The sequence below is a fragment of the Trematomus bernacchii genome, unplaced genomic scaffold (assembly GCF_902827165.1).
Source record: "Trematomus bernacchii unplaced genomic scaffold, fTreBer1.1, whole genome shotgun sequence".
Taxonomy (NCBI): Eukaryota; Metazoa; Chordata; class Actinopteri; order Perciformes; family Nototheniidae; genus Trematomus; species Trematomus bernacchii.
Window position 1 is genome coordinate 4,040,593 of NW_022987564.1, and position 19,351 is coordinate 4,059,943.

Here is a 19,351-nt window from a genome sequence, read left to right on the forward strand (position 1 = left end):
TTAGCTAATCTTATTTATCACAAGATCAAATCAACATCCACCCTCAGGTGCAAATCAAATCCTCTTCTGGGCACAGATGGTCAGACTGTAAGGCGCTGTGTGATGTACCCTCAGAGCCCTGTCTGATATTAATTACCCTCACGAATACTACCTTTAATGTCCAAATTCCAGGCATTCGGCCAGGATAAAAATACACCTTGCATAGTCTGTTACAGGCCACATTTAGTCCTGTGTCAAATATTGATCTCATGTTGAACCGGAACATTTGGAGATTAATTGCATACCAGATATTTAATCATTTACTAAAGTAAGACCAGATGCAACATGTTTGTTTGTCTCCATCTTGACAGTATAGGAAGCCGAGAACAGGAAGCACTTTTAAGACCATGAGGCCCCTTGATTAACAAATGGCACGACATCCATTTGTCATTCTATCTAGGGGTTCATTTTCCTTTTGGGCAAAGCTTTTTCTTGACTGTTTCAGCAACTTAGAGTCTTGTTGTCACTGTGAGTTTGCCAGGCATCCAAAACATAAACTACCAAGACATAGTCCAGCGCACTATTTGCAAAATTCCTTTTTAGCCACCATTTAACAAGTAATAAGTAATAAGTTCATTGTAAATTAGGGGTGGCAGTAGCTCAATCTGTAAGGAATTGGCTTGGGAACCGAAGGGTCGCCGGTTTAATAACAACTGAATTTCAACTGAATAAATTAAGGGTCTTGTTCTCCTTCTAACAGGGTATACAGGTGCTGATTTGGATAGCTGTTTTCCCCCTGTTTTCAGTCTTTGTGTCTAATGGCGCATTTCCATTGCAGGGCCTCGCTAATTAGTACAGTATAGTTAGGCCTTGTTAGGCCTTGTTAGGACTGGCTCACAGTTTAGTAGCTGGGGCAGTAACTATAGTAACGCAGTGTAGGCGGAGCCGTGACGTCATCTTCAATGCGAACCCCAGAAAAACAACATCAGCCGTTAGCTGTTAGCACTCAGAGCTCACAGCTCCTCATATCTGTTCAGAAACTAGACAAAAGTTAAACAAGTACAAACCACAGACTGTCTGTGTCATGGCGAATACAGTCGCTGGTTTATTTATGTCTGTAGGTCGTTGTTGTGAGTGTGGACGGTCGGAGCATATACTGCGTTAGCTTAGCCAATCTCCATTTAGAAAACACGCATTTTAAAAGGTTTTTCGCCTGCCGTCTGTCTGCAGACTTGTCAAAGCATTAATTCATGGTTTTTACTAACCGCTATCAGTATGTTGTTACTTCGGCATCATTTTGAAACGTGTATTACAATTAAATCACGGTAAAATATGTTCATTTTATTGTAGTTGTAGCCCCCTTGCCAGCGATTCTCTCTCTAGTTTAGCATACTCAGCCCGACTCAGCCTGGTTGTTGGCCCGCTAAGAACCTCGATTTTATGGGGCCAGAAAAACTGTGAAATAGTACCCGCTAGCCGGTACTACGCCAAGTGGAAACGCAACCAAAAACGTAAACCGGTTGCTGGTTTCAGCTTCATATTTGTCACACAGAATGGACTAAGTGTACTAAAAATGTTGAAAACTGTCTCTTAAATGTGCAGTTTCCTACATTATAAGCTTTGAAACTTTTGCTGCTATGTTATGTGTTGATGGATGCAAGAAGAAACTATATTATTTGAGCAGAGTCCAGAGCATCAAACACAGAAACTGTGCTGCTTTTACCATAAGTTATCCTTGTTCAGATGCCAGTGAACTGCCTTTGAATTGACTGAAGCGTATCTGAAGTTAAAGAATGGAAAGTTGGAGACAAACAGTATTCAGAAAGAGAACAGTACATCGAGCCAGTTTCATAGACGATCCAGGAAGAGCTCGGACCATCTGCTCGTCACCGTTGCTGGATCTTCATTACAGACACACTCTTGGAGCTCATGTTCCTTTCATGAGTGTGTGGCTTTTTCCATTAGCACACATCACCGGAGCACTTGTATACATGTTTGAGTGTTCAAATCACTCCACGTTTTAGGCTGCACATGCATTCGCCTTTGGACCTTTTTTTTGCATCACTGGCACACCTATCCACATCCTCACATCTGCTGGCACACACACACACACACACACACACACACACACACACACACACACACACACACACACACACACACACACACGCACACACACACACACACACACACACACACACACACACACACACACACACACACACACACACACAGCCGAGAGAGCCCGAGACATTTACTGGCAGTCCCTCTGAAGCCTTTAAACCTTTACAGAGCCTTTAACTCTCAAGTCAAAGTCAGATCTTTAAAAGTTTGAGTCAATTCCCACGGCCCTCTAAGAATATCAAGTTTCCGATTCAAGTGCGCCTTCAGCAAAGGGCCATCTTCAATGCCCATCACACACAAACAAACATAAACACACAGGGCAAAGTCCTCTCTATTCCCCAAGGCATCCATAACCACTGTCTGAATAATTCAGAGAGTCAACTTTGTCCATCGATCCCTCTCTGTCTGCACCTCACGCAAAGACGTCTCTCACTTAAGGAGAGGCGAAATGGGACGCTTCATCACAATTCACCACCACCTCTCTCCCGTACGAGAACCTTCTACAGGTCCAAACAGAGCCTCAGTGCTGCGGCTTTTGTCAGAAAGTCGTAACCAAAAGAAATAAAATGTCAAGTCAATACCGATGTCATCGAAACCCTCTTCCGCTGCCTCTGCCTGAAAAGTTTCTAGTGTTCTTCTAAGTCTTCATAACTCCAAAGCAAGCTGTTATTGGAGCCTAAAGCAATTATCTGGATTTATTTTGAGCTTCGTTAATAATTCAATCGATATCAGTTTCTCCAAACGCTTCAAACCGCTTCAATATTTAGCGCAGACGTTAAAGCTCATAATGATGGCGTCGGCCTTTTGAAGATGTTCTCCAACATTCCCCGGCCTGCTTCCCGAGTGATGCGTTCACTGACTTTCATCTCCTTTGTGCTGCTGCTAGTTGACCCTTTTTCTCAGCATCAGACATCTCTCTCTTTACATTCATCCTACCACCATCATTACCCAAAATACACCATTCTGCTTTCATTGTTTTGCAACTGACCTCCCTTTTGACACTTGAGAAGTGGTGAGATAATTTTGTTTGTGATTTTTTTATTGAAAATGTTTTCTTTTATTACATGTAACACTTCATATAAAAAGAACACAACCTGGCAAGTGTCAAGTGCCTTCCTGAGATCAAGGAAGACAGCACCTACATATGGGCTCGTATCCAACATTTAACCTTTTCCACAAAGGCACAGTTAGCTGTCTCAGTGGAGTGGTGAGCACAGAAACCAAACTGCATTGGGTGGAGTGGAGCGAAGCCTTTGTCTAAATGTTTGGTGATTAGTTTTGACACCCATTTCTCAGTTTAGAGACACAGGGGAGGATGCTGATTGGTCTGTAATTGGACATCATTGCCTTATCCCCAGATTTAAAAATCGGTGTCACCGTGGCCACCTTCCAGGATGATGGAACTTCCCTCGTGCTGATAGATTGATTCACTAGCATAGAAATTGGTTTTATTAGACCGTCGATATGTGTCTTTATGAAGTTGGTGTCTAAATCATCTGCATCCGTAGCCTTAGAACCTCTTAACCCTGAGATTATATTTTTTACCTCCACCTCTGTGATTTCCTCCAGGTCAAAAACGGGGTGTGTATCCACAGTCTGGCTGGGTGAGACCTCAGATGGCGGGAAGAGCTTTGTAATGTCCAAAGCACTATTTATAAAATACTAATTTAGAGAGCTGGCCAACACTGCAGGGTATTTTATCAGGGCATCATTGATTTTTAATTCAAGAGCATTATTTTCCTGTTTGGTATGTTTACCTAATAGTTTATTTAAGATTTGCCAAACTTTTTTACCGTTACCTTTCGCACCTTCAATTATATTGATGAAAAGGTTTGCTTTGGCCTGTCTTATTGTTTGAGTTACCTTGTTACGAGCATGAGTAAATGTATGTCTGTCAGTGGATCGTCCAGATTTCAAGCTCTGCTTTAATAGTTGGTCTCTAGATTTCATTAAATTCCTGCACTGTAGATTCAGCCAGGGAAGATGATGTTCCTTCCTGTCCCTAAGGCACCCTCTCAATTCCCCCAATTAATCCTTTTCACTGCATCCATAAAATGTTGTTGCAGATCTTTGGGGATGAAGCGAGAACCCAAGGCAGGGGTTTTAGGTGTGGCCATGAACCTTTTTTTTTGTGAGTTTCCTGGTAAAAAAAAAGAAAAGATTATGCTCAGAAAGACCAGTCAGTAAATTGTAGGTTTGAACTATTCTGTCAGCTTTGTTAGTAAATAATCAATCTATAATAGTCTTGGAAGTTTTGGTTATTCTAGTCGGTTGATCCATTAGTTGTATTAAGTTGTGTTTATCCGTGATCCGTTTTAAGTTCTTTCTATTTTGTTTGTCATTCCAGTTAATGTTAAGTCTCCTAAAATGATTAGCTCTTTGTTGGAGTCACAGGAATTCAGCATGAGTTTTACCTGGTCATAGAAATCCACCTTAGCGGTGGGTTGTCGATACAGGCAAATCATGGTGAGGGACATTTCCTCAGATAGTGTGATTTCCACACCAACACAATCAAACTCAATATTAGCTGGAAGTGCAATCTCCCTACAAGTAATGCTATCCCTCACATAAAGCAACACATGAAAAAAGATTTCTTATTTTCTGAGATTTCTGCACACCTTAAACCTTATTTCAAGCAGTGTCCATCGGTTGTTTGCACGTACAACAGCCATTCATTTCATCCAGAAAAGTCTTAATGAGTTTAGAATTGTATTGCATTATTTTTTAGCAAATTTAAAACCAAATCAAGGATAAAATTAACTGTTATGGATAATTTAATATCTTCTTTTATTCAGAAGGCTTTTGGTAGATAGATAGAAGATAAGCTATCTTCAAAATGAATTTTGAGTATGTGTTTCTTATCCATGTGTTATAAATATGAATGCATGCGCAGGCTGTCCGCTCTAATCTCTCTTGTGATGTATTAGGGCTTTATATATATTAGAAAAAGAAGAAATGCATTTCGATCTGTATGCAGCGGTAATGAGGTGCCACAGTGAATCCTGTCTTTGACACCCAATGCAACCAATGCATCTTAATGGCACTAATTCAAGCAGCATGCATTGAAGGAATTCATATACAGAGAGAGACATTTCCATTCTTTAATCAGTCCAGTTAGTCCCGTCAGACCTTCACACCATCCCAATCCTTTCCACCCAAAATGATAAAGAAATCAGAGAAAACCAGAAACAAACAAACCTCGGACAGTGAGAGCTTTTCTGCAAAATTTGGCATATGTATATATTGCATTATTACAGTTTTACAAACAAATGTACAACAAATACATCATAAATAGACTCTTGTTGTGAGACAGTGAGGAGCCAGCTTGCGTGGGTTGTTTTTTCTTCTTCTTCTTTTTCCAGTGAGCTCGTACGCAGGGGTTTGAGCCGTGACTTTACGAGGAGTATTCATACTCCTCTGCACTGCGGCGGCCGAAATCCATCCACCCCATGTAGTCCCTGTCTGCTATCCGGTGGTTGGCACTCAGGCCGTTGCTTCTACTGTTTGCCGAGGAGTTTCTACGCACAGAGCCTGGGGGGAGAAAGTGGGGAGGAAGAGGAGGGATGGAGGAAGAGGAGGGATGGAGGTGATAGAAAGAGTGGGAGGAGGAGGGGAAAGAGAGCAGGAGGGAAATTAGTATTCCTCTGAGTAAGTGGAGCATCAGATATCTTCACTCATAGTAGTCCTACTTTTGGTTATTGCTGCGTGGAGACAGCTAGAAGAAGCAAGCAAATGTGGTGCAATGACAGACTGACTGAAATCTGATTTTGATATTGTGTGAGACAGAATTGTAATAACTAAAACCTGTGTGTAAAATAAAACCTGTGTGTAAAATAAAACCTGTGTGTAAAATTAATTTAATTTAATTTATATCTATTGTAATGTGGCCATTTTTGTAGGTGAGATTGGATACAAGTGAAGCTCTCACAAACCAAGCCAATAATAGTCTAATGAACTAAAATGTATTTTCAATGATTGATGCTTTTAATATAAACATTTGCATCACTTTTACATGTCCTTAAACAACAATTTAGCAGTTAGTGGAGTTCATAACCAAATTACACTTTCACAACGTTGCATCATTTGGTGTTGATGCCTTATAGGGTGTATTTAAAACTCCACAAATGAGACTCATAGTGTTTTATTTCCATTTGGGTTGTATATTGTTTTGATTTGGTTTTCTGATTAGTTTTTTGCTGTAAAGCTGGTTTGCTTTTACAAATCTTAAATGTCTTTTTCTCATTATTTCTTCCTCTCATGCACTAACACAGAGGAGGGGATGTCCAACAACAGCTGGACTTTAGGGGTGACAACATACCATTACCCTCTCTTTCTTGTGTGCGTGTCCATGCGTAATCAGTGTGTGCTTTAATGTGCAATGTGTGTGTCCTTTCCCTTTACATTTTCATCTTGTTCCTATTTCTTCTTCTTCTTTTTCTTCGCTGCACTGTGACCTCAAATCTTGTAAAACATCTCAGAATTTCAACTTTTTATTCCAAGCAAGTGAAGCAAGAGTACTATCTGTTTGGTAATCGATAGAGCGCTCACAGAGATGCTGCTTACACTCCACCCACATCCTCCTACGCAACACACACACACACACACACACACACACACACACACACACACACACACACACACACACACACACACACACACACACACACACACACACACACACACACACACACACACACACACACACACACACACATATGCACACACACACATCCATAGACACACAGTGTTTCAGTTCCCTGGTGTGCTGAGACGATTGGCTGCAGAAGGCTCGACAACGACACCTCCTACACCGAAGCAGGCAAGTGAGCAGCGAGCACACGATGAAAGACACCCACAAGTCAACACATTCCCTTAGGGTATTACATATTACATTCAATTTGCCCTTTGACATGTTTCTAGACTTCTCTGTCTGATTGAACAGTTTCTGATTTGCATTTTTGTGCCGAAGATTATGCAACGGCACATAGAAACTTTAAATGGCTGAAAACGTAGAAAACTTTTCAACTAATCACATGCTAATGCATTTCACTGACTGTAGATGCAGGGATCGTTCCAGAAAGAGACGGAGACACGCAAGAAGTCAGGTTTTGAATGACGATTCTCCACAGTGAGTATAAATGTGTGTGTTTACGGTCAGAGCCTCAGTCCTGCGACACTGAGATACGAGCACTAAACATGAAGAACTATGAAAGGGCTTGTTTTTTTTTACCATTGATGGGGAAAAAATATCAACTTGGAGTCACTTGGGGCGAATAAGTGAAATAAGATGGTGCAATGAGAATGGCCGGAAGGCTGCACACTCTAATACTCGCTCTTTCAAACCACAAAAGCTTTTCAGAGCCACTAATTCATTTTACAAAGCTGCGTGTGCGCTGATTCCAGTAATTAGCAAGTCGAAGGGGAGGAGAAGGGCAGTGAAAAGCACTTGTCTCTGCAAATGAAGGTGTTTTTTTTTTGCCAGATGTTTTTTCTTTAAATAACCACAAACATCTACACTGAACAAAACTGAAATGTTGACTTTAATTAAAATATATCAAGTCAAAAAATGTCCCATAACTGTATTAGGTCAGTTGAAAGTAATAATATTAAGTTGAACCTATTATTTTTTATTTGAACTTTTGCTTTCAACTAACCTAATACAGTTATGTGAAATCTGTTGACATAATACATTTATTTAGTTTTTTCAGTGACCCCCTATCCTCCTGGTACACCAAAAGACGGCAGCAATGACATGCAAACTAATAATACGGGCACATTCACACACCTTTCCTGGAGGAGATGAGTCTTGCCAGCAGCTCTCCGAGGTTTGCTCGGGAGTCTGCGTCCTCTTCGGCCAGAGGCAGAGCTTTCAGCTGGGGGGCAGAGCGGCTGTGTTGGAGGTGAGGCTCTCCCAAGGTGTGGGTGTCCGCCTCCAGGAGAGCTGCTCACACAAACACACAAGAGCAGATGTCAGTTATGGGAACGTTTAATGAAAAAGTGTCACTCTTTTCCGAGCCAGTGGGGATAAACGTGTACCTTCAGATGCAGCGGACATGGAGCGGTGGCCCTCGTCTAGAGGCTGGGAGGAGAAGGGGAGCCCTAAACAGCTCGTACATAAGACCGCCAGCACGACACACACACATAGCCCTGCAGTCATCTGAAACACACAGAGGGAAAGTGTCATTACTCAGAAGCAGTGACAGACAGCAGGCGTCTCCTGACTCTTTTTCCACACTTAGAAACTACAACTACGACCGTTTGCCAGACAAGTGAACGACTGCATGGCAAAAAGAAATGTGAATTACAGAAAATAAAATTCACACATCTTCCAGGGGCACAGCATGCAACACACTGGACCGTGATATCCTGAGCACAATTCTAACAAGTCAAATTGACCCAATTTTCAGCAGGGAAATAAGCTCTTATTCCCACCTTTCTTTCGGGGAACATCTCTAGAAATACATTCATGAAAAAAAAGGAAAAATGGAAATTATCTTTTAAAACACATTAAATGTAAGAACAAAATAGACATATTGTAGTGTTAAAATATAGATTTAAGTCTTAACAGTTCAAGGCAAAACATTTGTACTAAATGTATAAATGTTCTCTTCTTTTCCTTTCATCTATATGTTAGCTATAAACATTGCTTTAACTATTATAAAGTAGAAATAATGCGTTCACAATAAAAAAAAACATTGCATAAATGCCAAAATCTCTGACCGGTTGTATGATATAAGAAATAAAAAGCAGCTTACCTTGAGAAAGAGGTTCAGCGTGTCAGAGAGTGAGGAGAGCACTTCTCTGTTGAGTGGGAAGGATGCCCCTTTTATACGCCACGCTCAGAGCTGTGTGTGTGTGTATGTGTGTGTATATGTGTGTGTGTGTGTATCTGTGTGCCTCAGCGTACATCCTGTGTATTCCTCGGTGTGTTTGCAAGCCTAATTCGAGCATATTTTCTATAACCTCAACATAACAACATCGTGCTTCAGTTTTATTGTCTGTTTGCTAATCATACAAATCAAAGCTGCTTGGTTGATGTGCATTAACAAAGTGTGCGTGTGTGTGTGTGTGTGTGTGTGTGTGTGTGTGTGTGTGTGTGTGTGTGTGTGTGTGTGTGTGTGTGTGTGTGTGTGTGTGTGTATCTGTGTGTGATACATGTTTGTTGTGCACATAACAGTGAATCATCAGAATCAAAAGCATACCCTAAATGTTTCTTATTTTATTTGACATACATGTATTTCTTATGTTAAATGAGTTACTGATTACTGACAGAATGATGCACACTTCAACTGCTGTCTTGAAAAGTGTGTGTGTGTGTGTGTGTGTGTGTGTGTGTGTGTGTGTGTGTGTGTGTGTGTGTGTGTGTGTGTGTGTGTGTGTGTGTGTGTGTGTGTGTGTGTGTGTGTGTGTGTGTGTGTGTGTGTGGGTGTGTGGGTGGGTGGGTGGCTGTGTGGTCGGGCATACACACACACACACACATGCAGTAGATGTCAGTGGGTATTCACAGCTAAAATAAGTGGATAGTGGTGGTCTAATAATGGATAGTGAGGTGGGCTGAAGATCGGAAGGAAATAGTGTGAGTTCAAATCCCGCCAGGAACCCCACCACTAGTGTGCCCTTGAGTAAGGCACTTAGCCCTTAGTTACTCCGGGGAGAATGTCCCTGTAATTGGTCATTGTAAGTCGCTTTGGATAAAAGCGTCAGCTAAATGAAATGTAATGTAAAAAGTGGGCGGAAAGAAAAATATTCAGTTTTGTTCATTTAACAGGTGACTGAAATCGAGACATCTCCACCATCCTCCCACTGACTCCCCCCATAAACTCCCCCCTGTCTCCCCCCTCTCTCCCTTTAAACACACAGGATTAACCCGGTTCATTGATCATGCATGTGTAGCAAATCAGTCAGCCTGAGTCGATAGCTAATGACCAGCTGTTGTGAGTTAATGTTTTTATTAAGGAGGCTGACAGCCTGCTGATTGGTGCGTGACAGGATTAGCATCGCAGCACCGGAGCTGTTTGTACCTGCTGAGATAACGTGGACACGAAACAGTAGCAAGGCTAACATCCGTAGAGGAATCACAGTCATCCTTTTATTGCTTGAGCCTTATTAGAGGCAATACATGAGTGACAGTGAACTGAACACACACACACACACACACACACACACACACACACACACACACACACACACACACACACACACACACACACACACACACACACACACACACACACACACACACACACACACACACACACACGCACAGTGAGCGGTACTCACAATTCTGAAGCTCATTCAATGACATATTAATTGAGTGCTCATCTGCTGCCAAATAAATTAAGAATAATTGCAGTTCCATGTGAAGAGTCTCTGTTATAGTTAGTAAAAGTTCCCACTTGATTTGAACTGCTGCCAGTGAAGATGAATGATCTGTTTGAAATGCAAATGTAAATAAAAGAGTAGCTCGTACGACCAACAGTCAATGGATTTAAACCACTTTTTCCTATCTGCTTAACCACTATCAGTAAAGAAACACACAAATCAAAAATATGAAGAAATGCCATTTGCAGTATAATGGTATATATATGGTAAAAACATACCTGTCGTATAGTTTTAATATAACATGAGGCTTCAACAAATTGACCCCACCATGAACTGTTTTACAAACAGTAGAATACTTAAAGCTGCATTATCAACATTTCCTCATGACAGCACATTTACAGAACATTATCACCTTACTCTGCGTTACCCTGAACTTTACAGAAGCTTTTAGCATCTTTCAGTCCATTGTTTTGGTTTCACAGCAACATCTTTACAGAACCTTTTAGCGTATTTTAGCTAATTATTTTTGTTTTTTCTGCACAACTTTACAGAGTCTATTACCGTCTTTCATTTCAGTTTTTTTGTTTTTGGGCACAACTTTAAAAAGCCTTTTAACGTCTTTTGGCTCTTTTTGGGGGGTTTTACAGCAACCATTTTGATTACATTTCGCTGCTCTCATTTCCTTCAGCTGAAGCTAAACATGTTTTCTGAGCTCCTGTAAACTCAAAGTACACTACTTGCAAACAAAGTTATCAAATGGTTTTTATCCGCAAAAAAATCAGATATTTCCCCCAGGTGCAGAGAGGAAGGCAATATTTTAGAGTCAGGGCTGCTATTGTCGCTGTTTCCTGGTATTAAAGCCTTCAAAATGTAATATAAGCAGTGCTGGCTGCCAGTTGCCAAGCTGCTGGACAAACCTGGGGCCACAGCTCGCAGCTGTCACTCAGGAGCAGTGAGTCTCTCGATCACATCAGCTCGCTCTGACTTACTGTCACATTCATGGCTTTCCTTCAGTCTGCCTTTCAGTTTTTTCTCGCTCGATGAATATGCTGTAAAGATTTCTCCAGGCACCATCCGAAGGCATAAGTGTAGGAGGTGAGGCCACGGCCGTTCAAATTAGAATTAATTAACCATGTGGTGTGGGAGGCGTGCATGTGTGAAAAATGTGTGTGTACGTGTCTTTTATACAAGAGACTTTTAGCCCTATCTTTTTAGTGCGTGTGTTTTGAGCTTAAGAGTGCAGCCTGAGGGCAACCTGTTGGTCATGCTTATTCTCTCACCTCAAATGTAGGCGAGCAAAATGATCCACTGTTGATTATATGAATTCATCCAATCTGTAAGCTTGAGTTCAAATGCCCGCTGAAGCGTCTAATTAGTGGCAGTGAAGAGACTTCTGTGGAAAAAAAGCAAAACTGAAATCTGCAATTAAAAATAGAGAGACCCCTTGACGAGGGCAATCGCTACATCTTTACATACAGCTAGTTAAATTATTCATACATCTATTATTGTCTCATGGTGCTCAACACAAATATGTACTTAGGCCAGTCTCACATTGCTATTAAGCCCACAAGTTAGATCTTGGAGCCGCTACAGCGACCTGATGGATGTGCCTGTTGAACTTTACACGATATTTTCCTCTTGTGAGCCGTGGTGTCGTGTCGCAGTGCCTCAACTCAAAGCTCAGCAGGAGCCTCGTGTCAACAGGAACATACTGTACACCAATCTGCTAGACACTAGAATATGAGTTTGTTAGTGTGTGTGTGTGTGTGTGTGTGTGTGTGTGTGTGTGTGTGTGTGTGTGTGTGTGTGTGTGTGTGTGTGTGTGTGTGTGTGTGTGTGTGTGTGTGTGTGTGTTCAGATAATAAAGATAGCCTATGTGAATAAGAATGGGGAAAGCTATTTCATCAATATTTAGGATAGAATTAAAAAAACATATTATATAACATTGGTAGGGTATTGGGAAACATTATGTTTCTGATTTTTGAAAGGAAGCCAAGGAGGCCAAAACAAAGTCGGAAACAATACAAAAAATCTCAGATCCAACAAAGTGTTACCAATAAAGGACAATTACAAAAATAAGTAATGATTTGGTTGTTGCAGCTGTTGGCTTTGGACAGGACACACAAATAATGAAGCTCTCCGTGCAAGGAAAATAATTCTTAAAAAGGACAATTTCTATTTATTGCATGGCGAATGTGTTATTTCTGGGCAATGGCTATTTTTTAAACACTCTGTTTGTCGATTTGGCTTTAAGTCCAATGGGACATTTTTTCTGACTATTCGTTTTTGGAACAAGTCCCCAGAAATATATCAAACTGAAAATGTATCAAAACTGTTGCTTAATGTTAAATCGTAGATAAAAGAATCTATCAAATGATGGCTGTCTTTCTATAGGCTAATGGGTTGTATGCAGAGCATCGTGGATTAAATAATGTCACATATATCCTCCTATCAGGCGCAGCCCTCATCAGCCCTCTCCATGTGGAGCCTTAATGCTGCTGCATCCTCACCTCAAGAGCACCAGCCAACAAGAACACACCAGCTCCGTAATCACACACTTGTGTTTGAATGCACACAGTTTGAAGCACACACACTCATCTGGATATTGATGAGTGCCAATGTGCACGGTGCCGGTGGTGTGTGGGATACAGAGGCGGTCCAGCAGCACTTGAGGCACAACAAATTCAGTTTCAAGTGCAATGGGAAAAAGAAACCTTGGACCTTCAGGGGAGGATGGGGCTCCAGATACCCCTTTACACACACACACACACACACACACACACACACACACACACACACACACACACACACACACACACACACACACACACACACACACACACACACACACACACACACACACACAATATGCAGTCATACGTTCTTAACAAACTGGACGCATGGCTAGGCATAACAAAAACTGATTACACTATATCTTTATGCAGATTATTGTTTCACCAGCTCCAAATCTTTGCTTTGCACTAATATTTGAATGTCCAAGCCTGGAAACACGCTTGCAATCATTTGTATTCATCAAAATCTATTGTATTTTGTACAATACTTCAATGAAAATTAAAACAGAGATTCATTTTGTTCAAAACATTGAAAGGACCAAAAACATTTAATTATCAAAGTTGTAAAAACGTGGAAACTGGATATACTGTATATGTCAAAATGGAGCTAAAACCCCCAAAACCGCGTTCTTCCTGACGCACCTTCCTGACGCACCTTCCTGACACTTTCTAAGCAATCCTGACCTCTTTTTTTTAAATCTCTTTGTTTCTTGCCTAACTTCCACACATGGAGCTTTTCCATTTTCTTTGGCGGGCTGCAGGCGACTTTACGTGTGAATGAATCACTCAGGAGATTTGGAGATCATGCACCAGCGTGGGAAAGGACATGAAGAACTATTACACTGTGTGCTTCACATCAATTGTTCCGACATATGGGCCGATGAGACCGAACTTCGTCTCCCCCCCAGCAACAGACCTATTACGATGGAGATGTTCACAGGTATTATCCATTGTATTATCGAGGGCAAATGGCTCAAATCTTGTTCTTGGTGGTTTTTCGCTGTGTAACCCCTCTCATCTCTTGTTAAATATAAATGTAGTATTGGAGCCTCTATTTTACTTCATTCCCTTCTCCCTCTTGTGTCAATTAACTGAAATAAAATGTACCTTAAAAACAAAATCAAGGTCAATGTGTTGCAAGAATAAGATGTGGAAACGGTGTGTGTTTGACTGGAGGGGGAAAGGAGTGTGTGTTTGACTGGAGGGGGAAAGGAGTGTGTGTTTGACTGGAGGGGGAAAGGAGTGTGTGTTTGTGGGGAATCTTTGTGTGATAACCAAGTAATTAACAGCAAGCCAGAAACGTTAACTCTGTTAGACTCAAGGGTCTCTGAACAGTCAATACTATTGATTAGCGTTAATGAAAACATTGCTTCGCCTCTTTGGAACTTTCTCTGCAGCCTGAGATCCAGACAGCTTATGGAATTTGTTTTGCATGCATTCTCTTCTCTTGACCCCCTTACCATCTTATGATCAATTTGTCACAGCTCAAAGAAAACAAGACTATTGTACAACTCAAAAGGAAGGTGCCAAAAACACTATTTTACTTACAAACATCCAGGCAGGCAAACAAAGTACTTGAAGGCTCAATCTAAATCCTGGGAATCGAGGCTAAGGTGCAAACAGTGGTTAAAGATAAGTATTGGCAGGCAATGATTTCTCAGAGCAGGGCCTATCCTATCTTGTGTATTTTGGTATGGAAACATGTTTTTTGCAGTGCTTCAATGTGTTTAGCTATCTAATTTACTTTAGCCTAATTTGTAGGATGGATTCGAGGTGCAGAAGCATGGATTTTATTGTTATAATTCCACTGAGCAGCCAGGTTTTGCCCTGAGCTTCAATCTTGCAAATTGCTCCTGCATGTCATGATCTTCTGCATATTCTCTTAATGACCTGTTGTATAACAGCAACACTTTTTAAAAAGTGTTTCTATCATGGGACACAACCCCGAAGAAGGCAGCATTGTCTTTTGTTTCTGTGTGCGTACTTAAGTAAGCTGTTGTGCAGATCTTTAGACCTCTGACTGACCGGTACAAATGTGGATGCTTCACTGCAGCTGAATACCACAAACCATGTCGTTGAAGAACAGCTCTCAGTGCAACTAGCTGATCAATACTTGTAGAAAAAGATAGGCAGACAAGATGTGTAACCGAGCAGAGCTGAAGCTATGTGCCGCTGTTTGAAATACATCTACGGTATGTCCCAATTAGACTCAGAGAGAGAAGCTACTTCTATCCAAAGTGTCAACACTAATAAATGATCTTCTTACCTTATCTGTTAAAGCCTCATTCAGCGTGCACAAATGTACATGTGTTCATAGTGTACATGTTCAGGCTACGCTGACAGTGTGCGGATATTTTCCATCCAATTAAGTTGACGAGGGTTCATTAAATCATGGAACATTTTTAAACTCTGTGCAATTAAAAAGCTTTTGATGAACAGCCGGCGCGAGACACAAAGAAGTGAGGAATTTGAAGAAGATGAAAAATGAATCATGTTCATCATTCAGGAGGATTTGTTATTATAATGAAAGTAAAAAACGTGTTGTTGGTGATGAGACAAAGTCAAAAATCACAGTGGTAGAAGAAGTACTTACAGTAGATTTCACTCTAAAAACACTCTTTAGTACAAAAGGATTAGCATTAAGATATACTTGAAGTACCAAAAGTAAAAGTACTTTTTATGAGTAATGGCCCATTTCAGAATCACATATATGAAATGACTGGATTATGAATACTGAGTCATTATTGTACCACAGCTGGTACTTTATAAACTGCTGCTGGATATCTTAACCTATAATTATATAGCAATGTTTATTCATAAGTAGATTCATATTCTGTGTTACCTACTGTAATGATCTGAATCTGTAAAGCTGACCAATAACTGTAGGGGAGTAAATTGTTTGGCTTAAACAATGAAGTGGAATTGAAGGGGAAATGAGCATAACAGGGCGATTCACAAGTACCTCACAATGTTACTCAATTGCAGAACTTGAGTAAATATTCCTAATTACAATTCACCACTCTACAGCAGTCAGCCTAAGGTCTAGTGATATTAACCCTCTCTCCTCTGTGCCAGCATGTGTTTCCTGGGAAATGCAGCATGTGGGTCTCTGCACAGGCAAACATGGATAATAGAGGATAGTAATTGTTGCTCCACTGCCTTGTTGTCTGTAGGAAAAGCCTCTTGTGTGAGTCCTCTGCTCTGCTCAGTCTCGCTGCTGAATTATAAATGATGCTGCGGTGTGTCGGTGATGACAGAGGAGAAGGGATATAGGTTACTGCAAATGGGCAAATACAGGGAGAAGAAATCCGTGAGGACTTTACTGCCTCGATTTGACGAAGAAACCAGCTCCATCGCAATGATTGTATCCCACAAAGAGATTAAATAAACAGTCGGACGGTTTTAATCATAGATGAAACATGATTCACCGTGGATTCAATAAGATCCCCATACCTGGATTACACATTGACTATATATCATGGTGGCTTGATGTGTGAGTGAGTTGGGGAAAAGGTTATGATGTAAATCTGTAAAACCTGTAAAAAAAAAGATTTGTGTTCATATTCATAAGATTTACCATTACAAGCAAGGGAAGGGCTAAACCAATGGCAAGTTCAGGACTAAAACGTTGCTTTTATTTAATAAGAGAAGACAAAAAATGTATACATAAAAATAAATAAAATAAATGCAATTTCCTAACAATATTGCTGGAGAGCCGAACTATCCTTTCGTTCACCACCAAACATGGAAAATAATCACATTGATTTAAATGTAGCTCTGAATCTAGCCTTTGATTTGGGACAATTGTACTTAAAGGGCCCTCTCATGCTCAATTTCAGATCCATATTTTATATTTGGTGCTTCTACTGTGACATGTTTCCATGATTTAATGTTCAAAAAGCTCTTTATTTTTCTCATGCTGCCTGTGCTGCAGCACCTCTTGTCACCCTCTGTCTGAAACCAGAGCCCAGTCTGCTCTGATTGGTCAGCTGGCTGGCTCTGTTGTGATTTATCGTCAGCTTAGAGATGTCCCGCCCCTTAGCCTATCACGCACAATGTGTTGTCTATACATATAGCACACTACAGAAAAGGGAAAACTCCCAAAAGCATAATAGGGCCCCTTTAATTCATCATATTGTTTAATGTGCTTCTTCATGTTTTTCCTCTTCATGACACTCCTCTAATCCTCTGAGAAATGCAGCTCCATAAGTTTCATCACAGCCATTAAGTATAAATCAATTAGACAAGATATAACAAATAATAATCCTCATGCAGATTGATTACAGCACACTGTATATGTGTGTTTGTAAGTGTTGTTAAATGTTGATATCTGTAATACCAGGAGGATTTGGACAGGAAAAGGAGATCAATCAAAATATCTCATCAGGGGAAAACAAAACCCATCTCTGCCTCACAGAATCTTTATTGATGTAAAAATGAAACACAAACTTAACAAAATATTTATCACCTGTAAATAGAACTAAAGATCAATATACAATCAATAGCTTACATTCAATAATAATAGCAAACTTTAAGAACAGCATAAAGGGATCATACAGTAGTCAGATAATATGTTAGGCATTTTTTTAAGCAATGCTTAGAGGTACAGTATTTTGTAAATATGAAAAGCCAATCCAGATTTGTGTTCCCCTAAAACGAATACTGAGTTTTCATCTGTGAAGGTAATGGTCCTGTGTGTTCGCATCATGAGTGTTTACTCCTTTTTTTAGATGAAAACAACCTTGTTTATTAAACCCAGGCGGTACCAAATAAAAGCACTGATGTTTGTTTACTGGTTACATGTGAAAACAAAATGTGTTCCATGGACAGCAAATAACAATAAAACAAATAAAAGCCAAGCCGGAAGAGCGTTAAACAATATGATTATTTAACACATAATCATTATTCACATGGTGGAATGTAATGAAGTGCATTCAAACAAGAATTATATTCAGGTACCAATTTTAAGTATTTAATTTAAATGTCTTTCATCTTATGACACTCAAACAAACAAAAATTAAGCAGAGGAAAATATATGATGATTTGTTATCAACTGAGCGGAGTGTCTATTTGCACGTTCACAATTACCAATGACGAATGACATTTCCAAAAATACCAAAACATGATCAAATGTATGCCCGGGTGTAAATAGAAAGAGCCTAGTAGTCTCCCTGAAGCAAAATGGATTGTTCATTATAGTCACCTGAGTGCAAAAATTATTGTTCACTATAGTCAACCTGGTGTATATAGCATTGATGACTATGTTCACCCGGGTGTAGTGTTTGCCTTACGTAATACAGTTTATGGAATATGAGCAAAACATTTTTCAAATTTCACAAAACAAAACAAAACTTAAAGTGCACCTATCATGCTATTTTTAGGCAATAGTATAGGTCTCAGATATATATAAAAAAATATATAAAAAACATGTCTATGAAGTGTTTTGCTCAAAATACCAAACAGATCACCCATTCTAGCCATGCCTCATATCCCTCTGTTTCACTTCCTGTTTCAAAAGTGCTGATTTGGGGTATAAAGCTTAAAAAAAAGAAAAATTGATAAAACAAAAAAGGAGGGGGCTGAGCTCATGCGGGACCCGGTAGCTACTGTCTAAACTAAATACTGCCGTGATGAAATGCCATATCATGGATTATCAAGGATTATTTCTGAAACAGTATGGAGCTCAAAGGCTTTCTCTCTTGCCGGTTATACCACAAGGTGAGTTCCTTCTTATTTCCTGCTTCTTCACACACATGCTCTCCAGCACAGGTTAGCTCTGAGTGTTAGCGATGCTAATGTAAACATGCACCGACCATATTACGTCCAAAACAGTCGGGCATTGTTTCTGATAGCAACGTTTCTGATAGGGCCGTGGGTCCACATTTCCGATATTACGTCATATCGGACGCAAATCTGGATCAGCTCCGTTGTACCCCCGTTTTTAGAGATTTGGGTACGGAGGAAAAGAGAGAGGGTTTTATTTTCTGACGTTGCGTGAGTTCCCTGACACATATTTATGTATAAAAGACATCAAAAAGTGCATTTTGCATGATAGGTCCCCTTTAATCAAGAATGCCCGGGTGTAAATAGCACTATCTACTAAGGATACATCGGTGCATGTGTCATGTTATATAATACACCGGGTGCAAATAGCTTTGTTCACTAGTCACTCGGGTGTAAATAGCATTGATGACTATTTTCCCCCGGTTGTAGTGTTTGCCTTTGTTTTTTCCTCCATAAAAGTTTATTTACAACCTGTGTGATTGGCGTTGTAATACAGTTTATGGAATATGAGCAAAACATTTTGCCAATTTCACAAAAATGAATAACAGACAGATAATTAAACCGAAGTC

At 40.2% G+C, this 19,351-nt stretch overlaps 1 protein-coding gene across 1 annotated transcript; it reads right to left on the reverse strand.

Annotated features, from left to right (window-relative positions):
• Nucleotides 1–5,190: 5,190 nt before the first annotated feature.
• cckb (cholecystokinin b) lies at nucleotides 5,191–8,919 on the reverse strand. The gene is made up of 4 exons (XM_034125121.1): nucleotides 8,859–8,919; nucleotides 8,140–8,260; nucleotides 7,889–8,044; nucleotides 5,191–5,634 (listed from the first exon to the last, which is right to left on the reverse strand). Exons 2-4 carry the CDS (start codon nucleotides 8,258–8,260, stop codon nucleotides 5,498–5,500), a joined length of 414 nt encoding a protein of 137 aa, XP_033981012.1. The 5' UTR covers nucleotides 8,859–8,919; the 3' UTR covers nucleotides 5,191–5,497.
• Nucleotides 8,920–19,351: the final 10,432 nt, after the last annotated feature.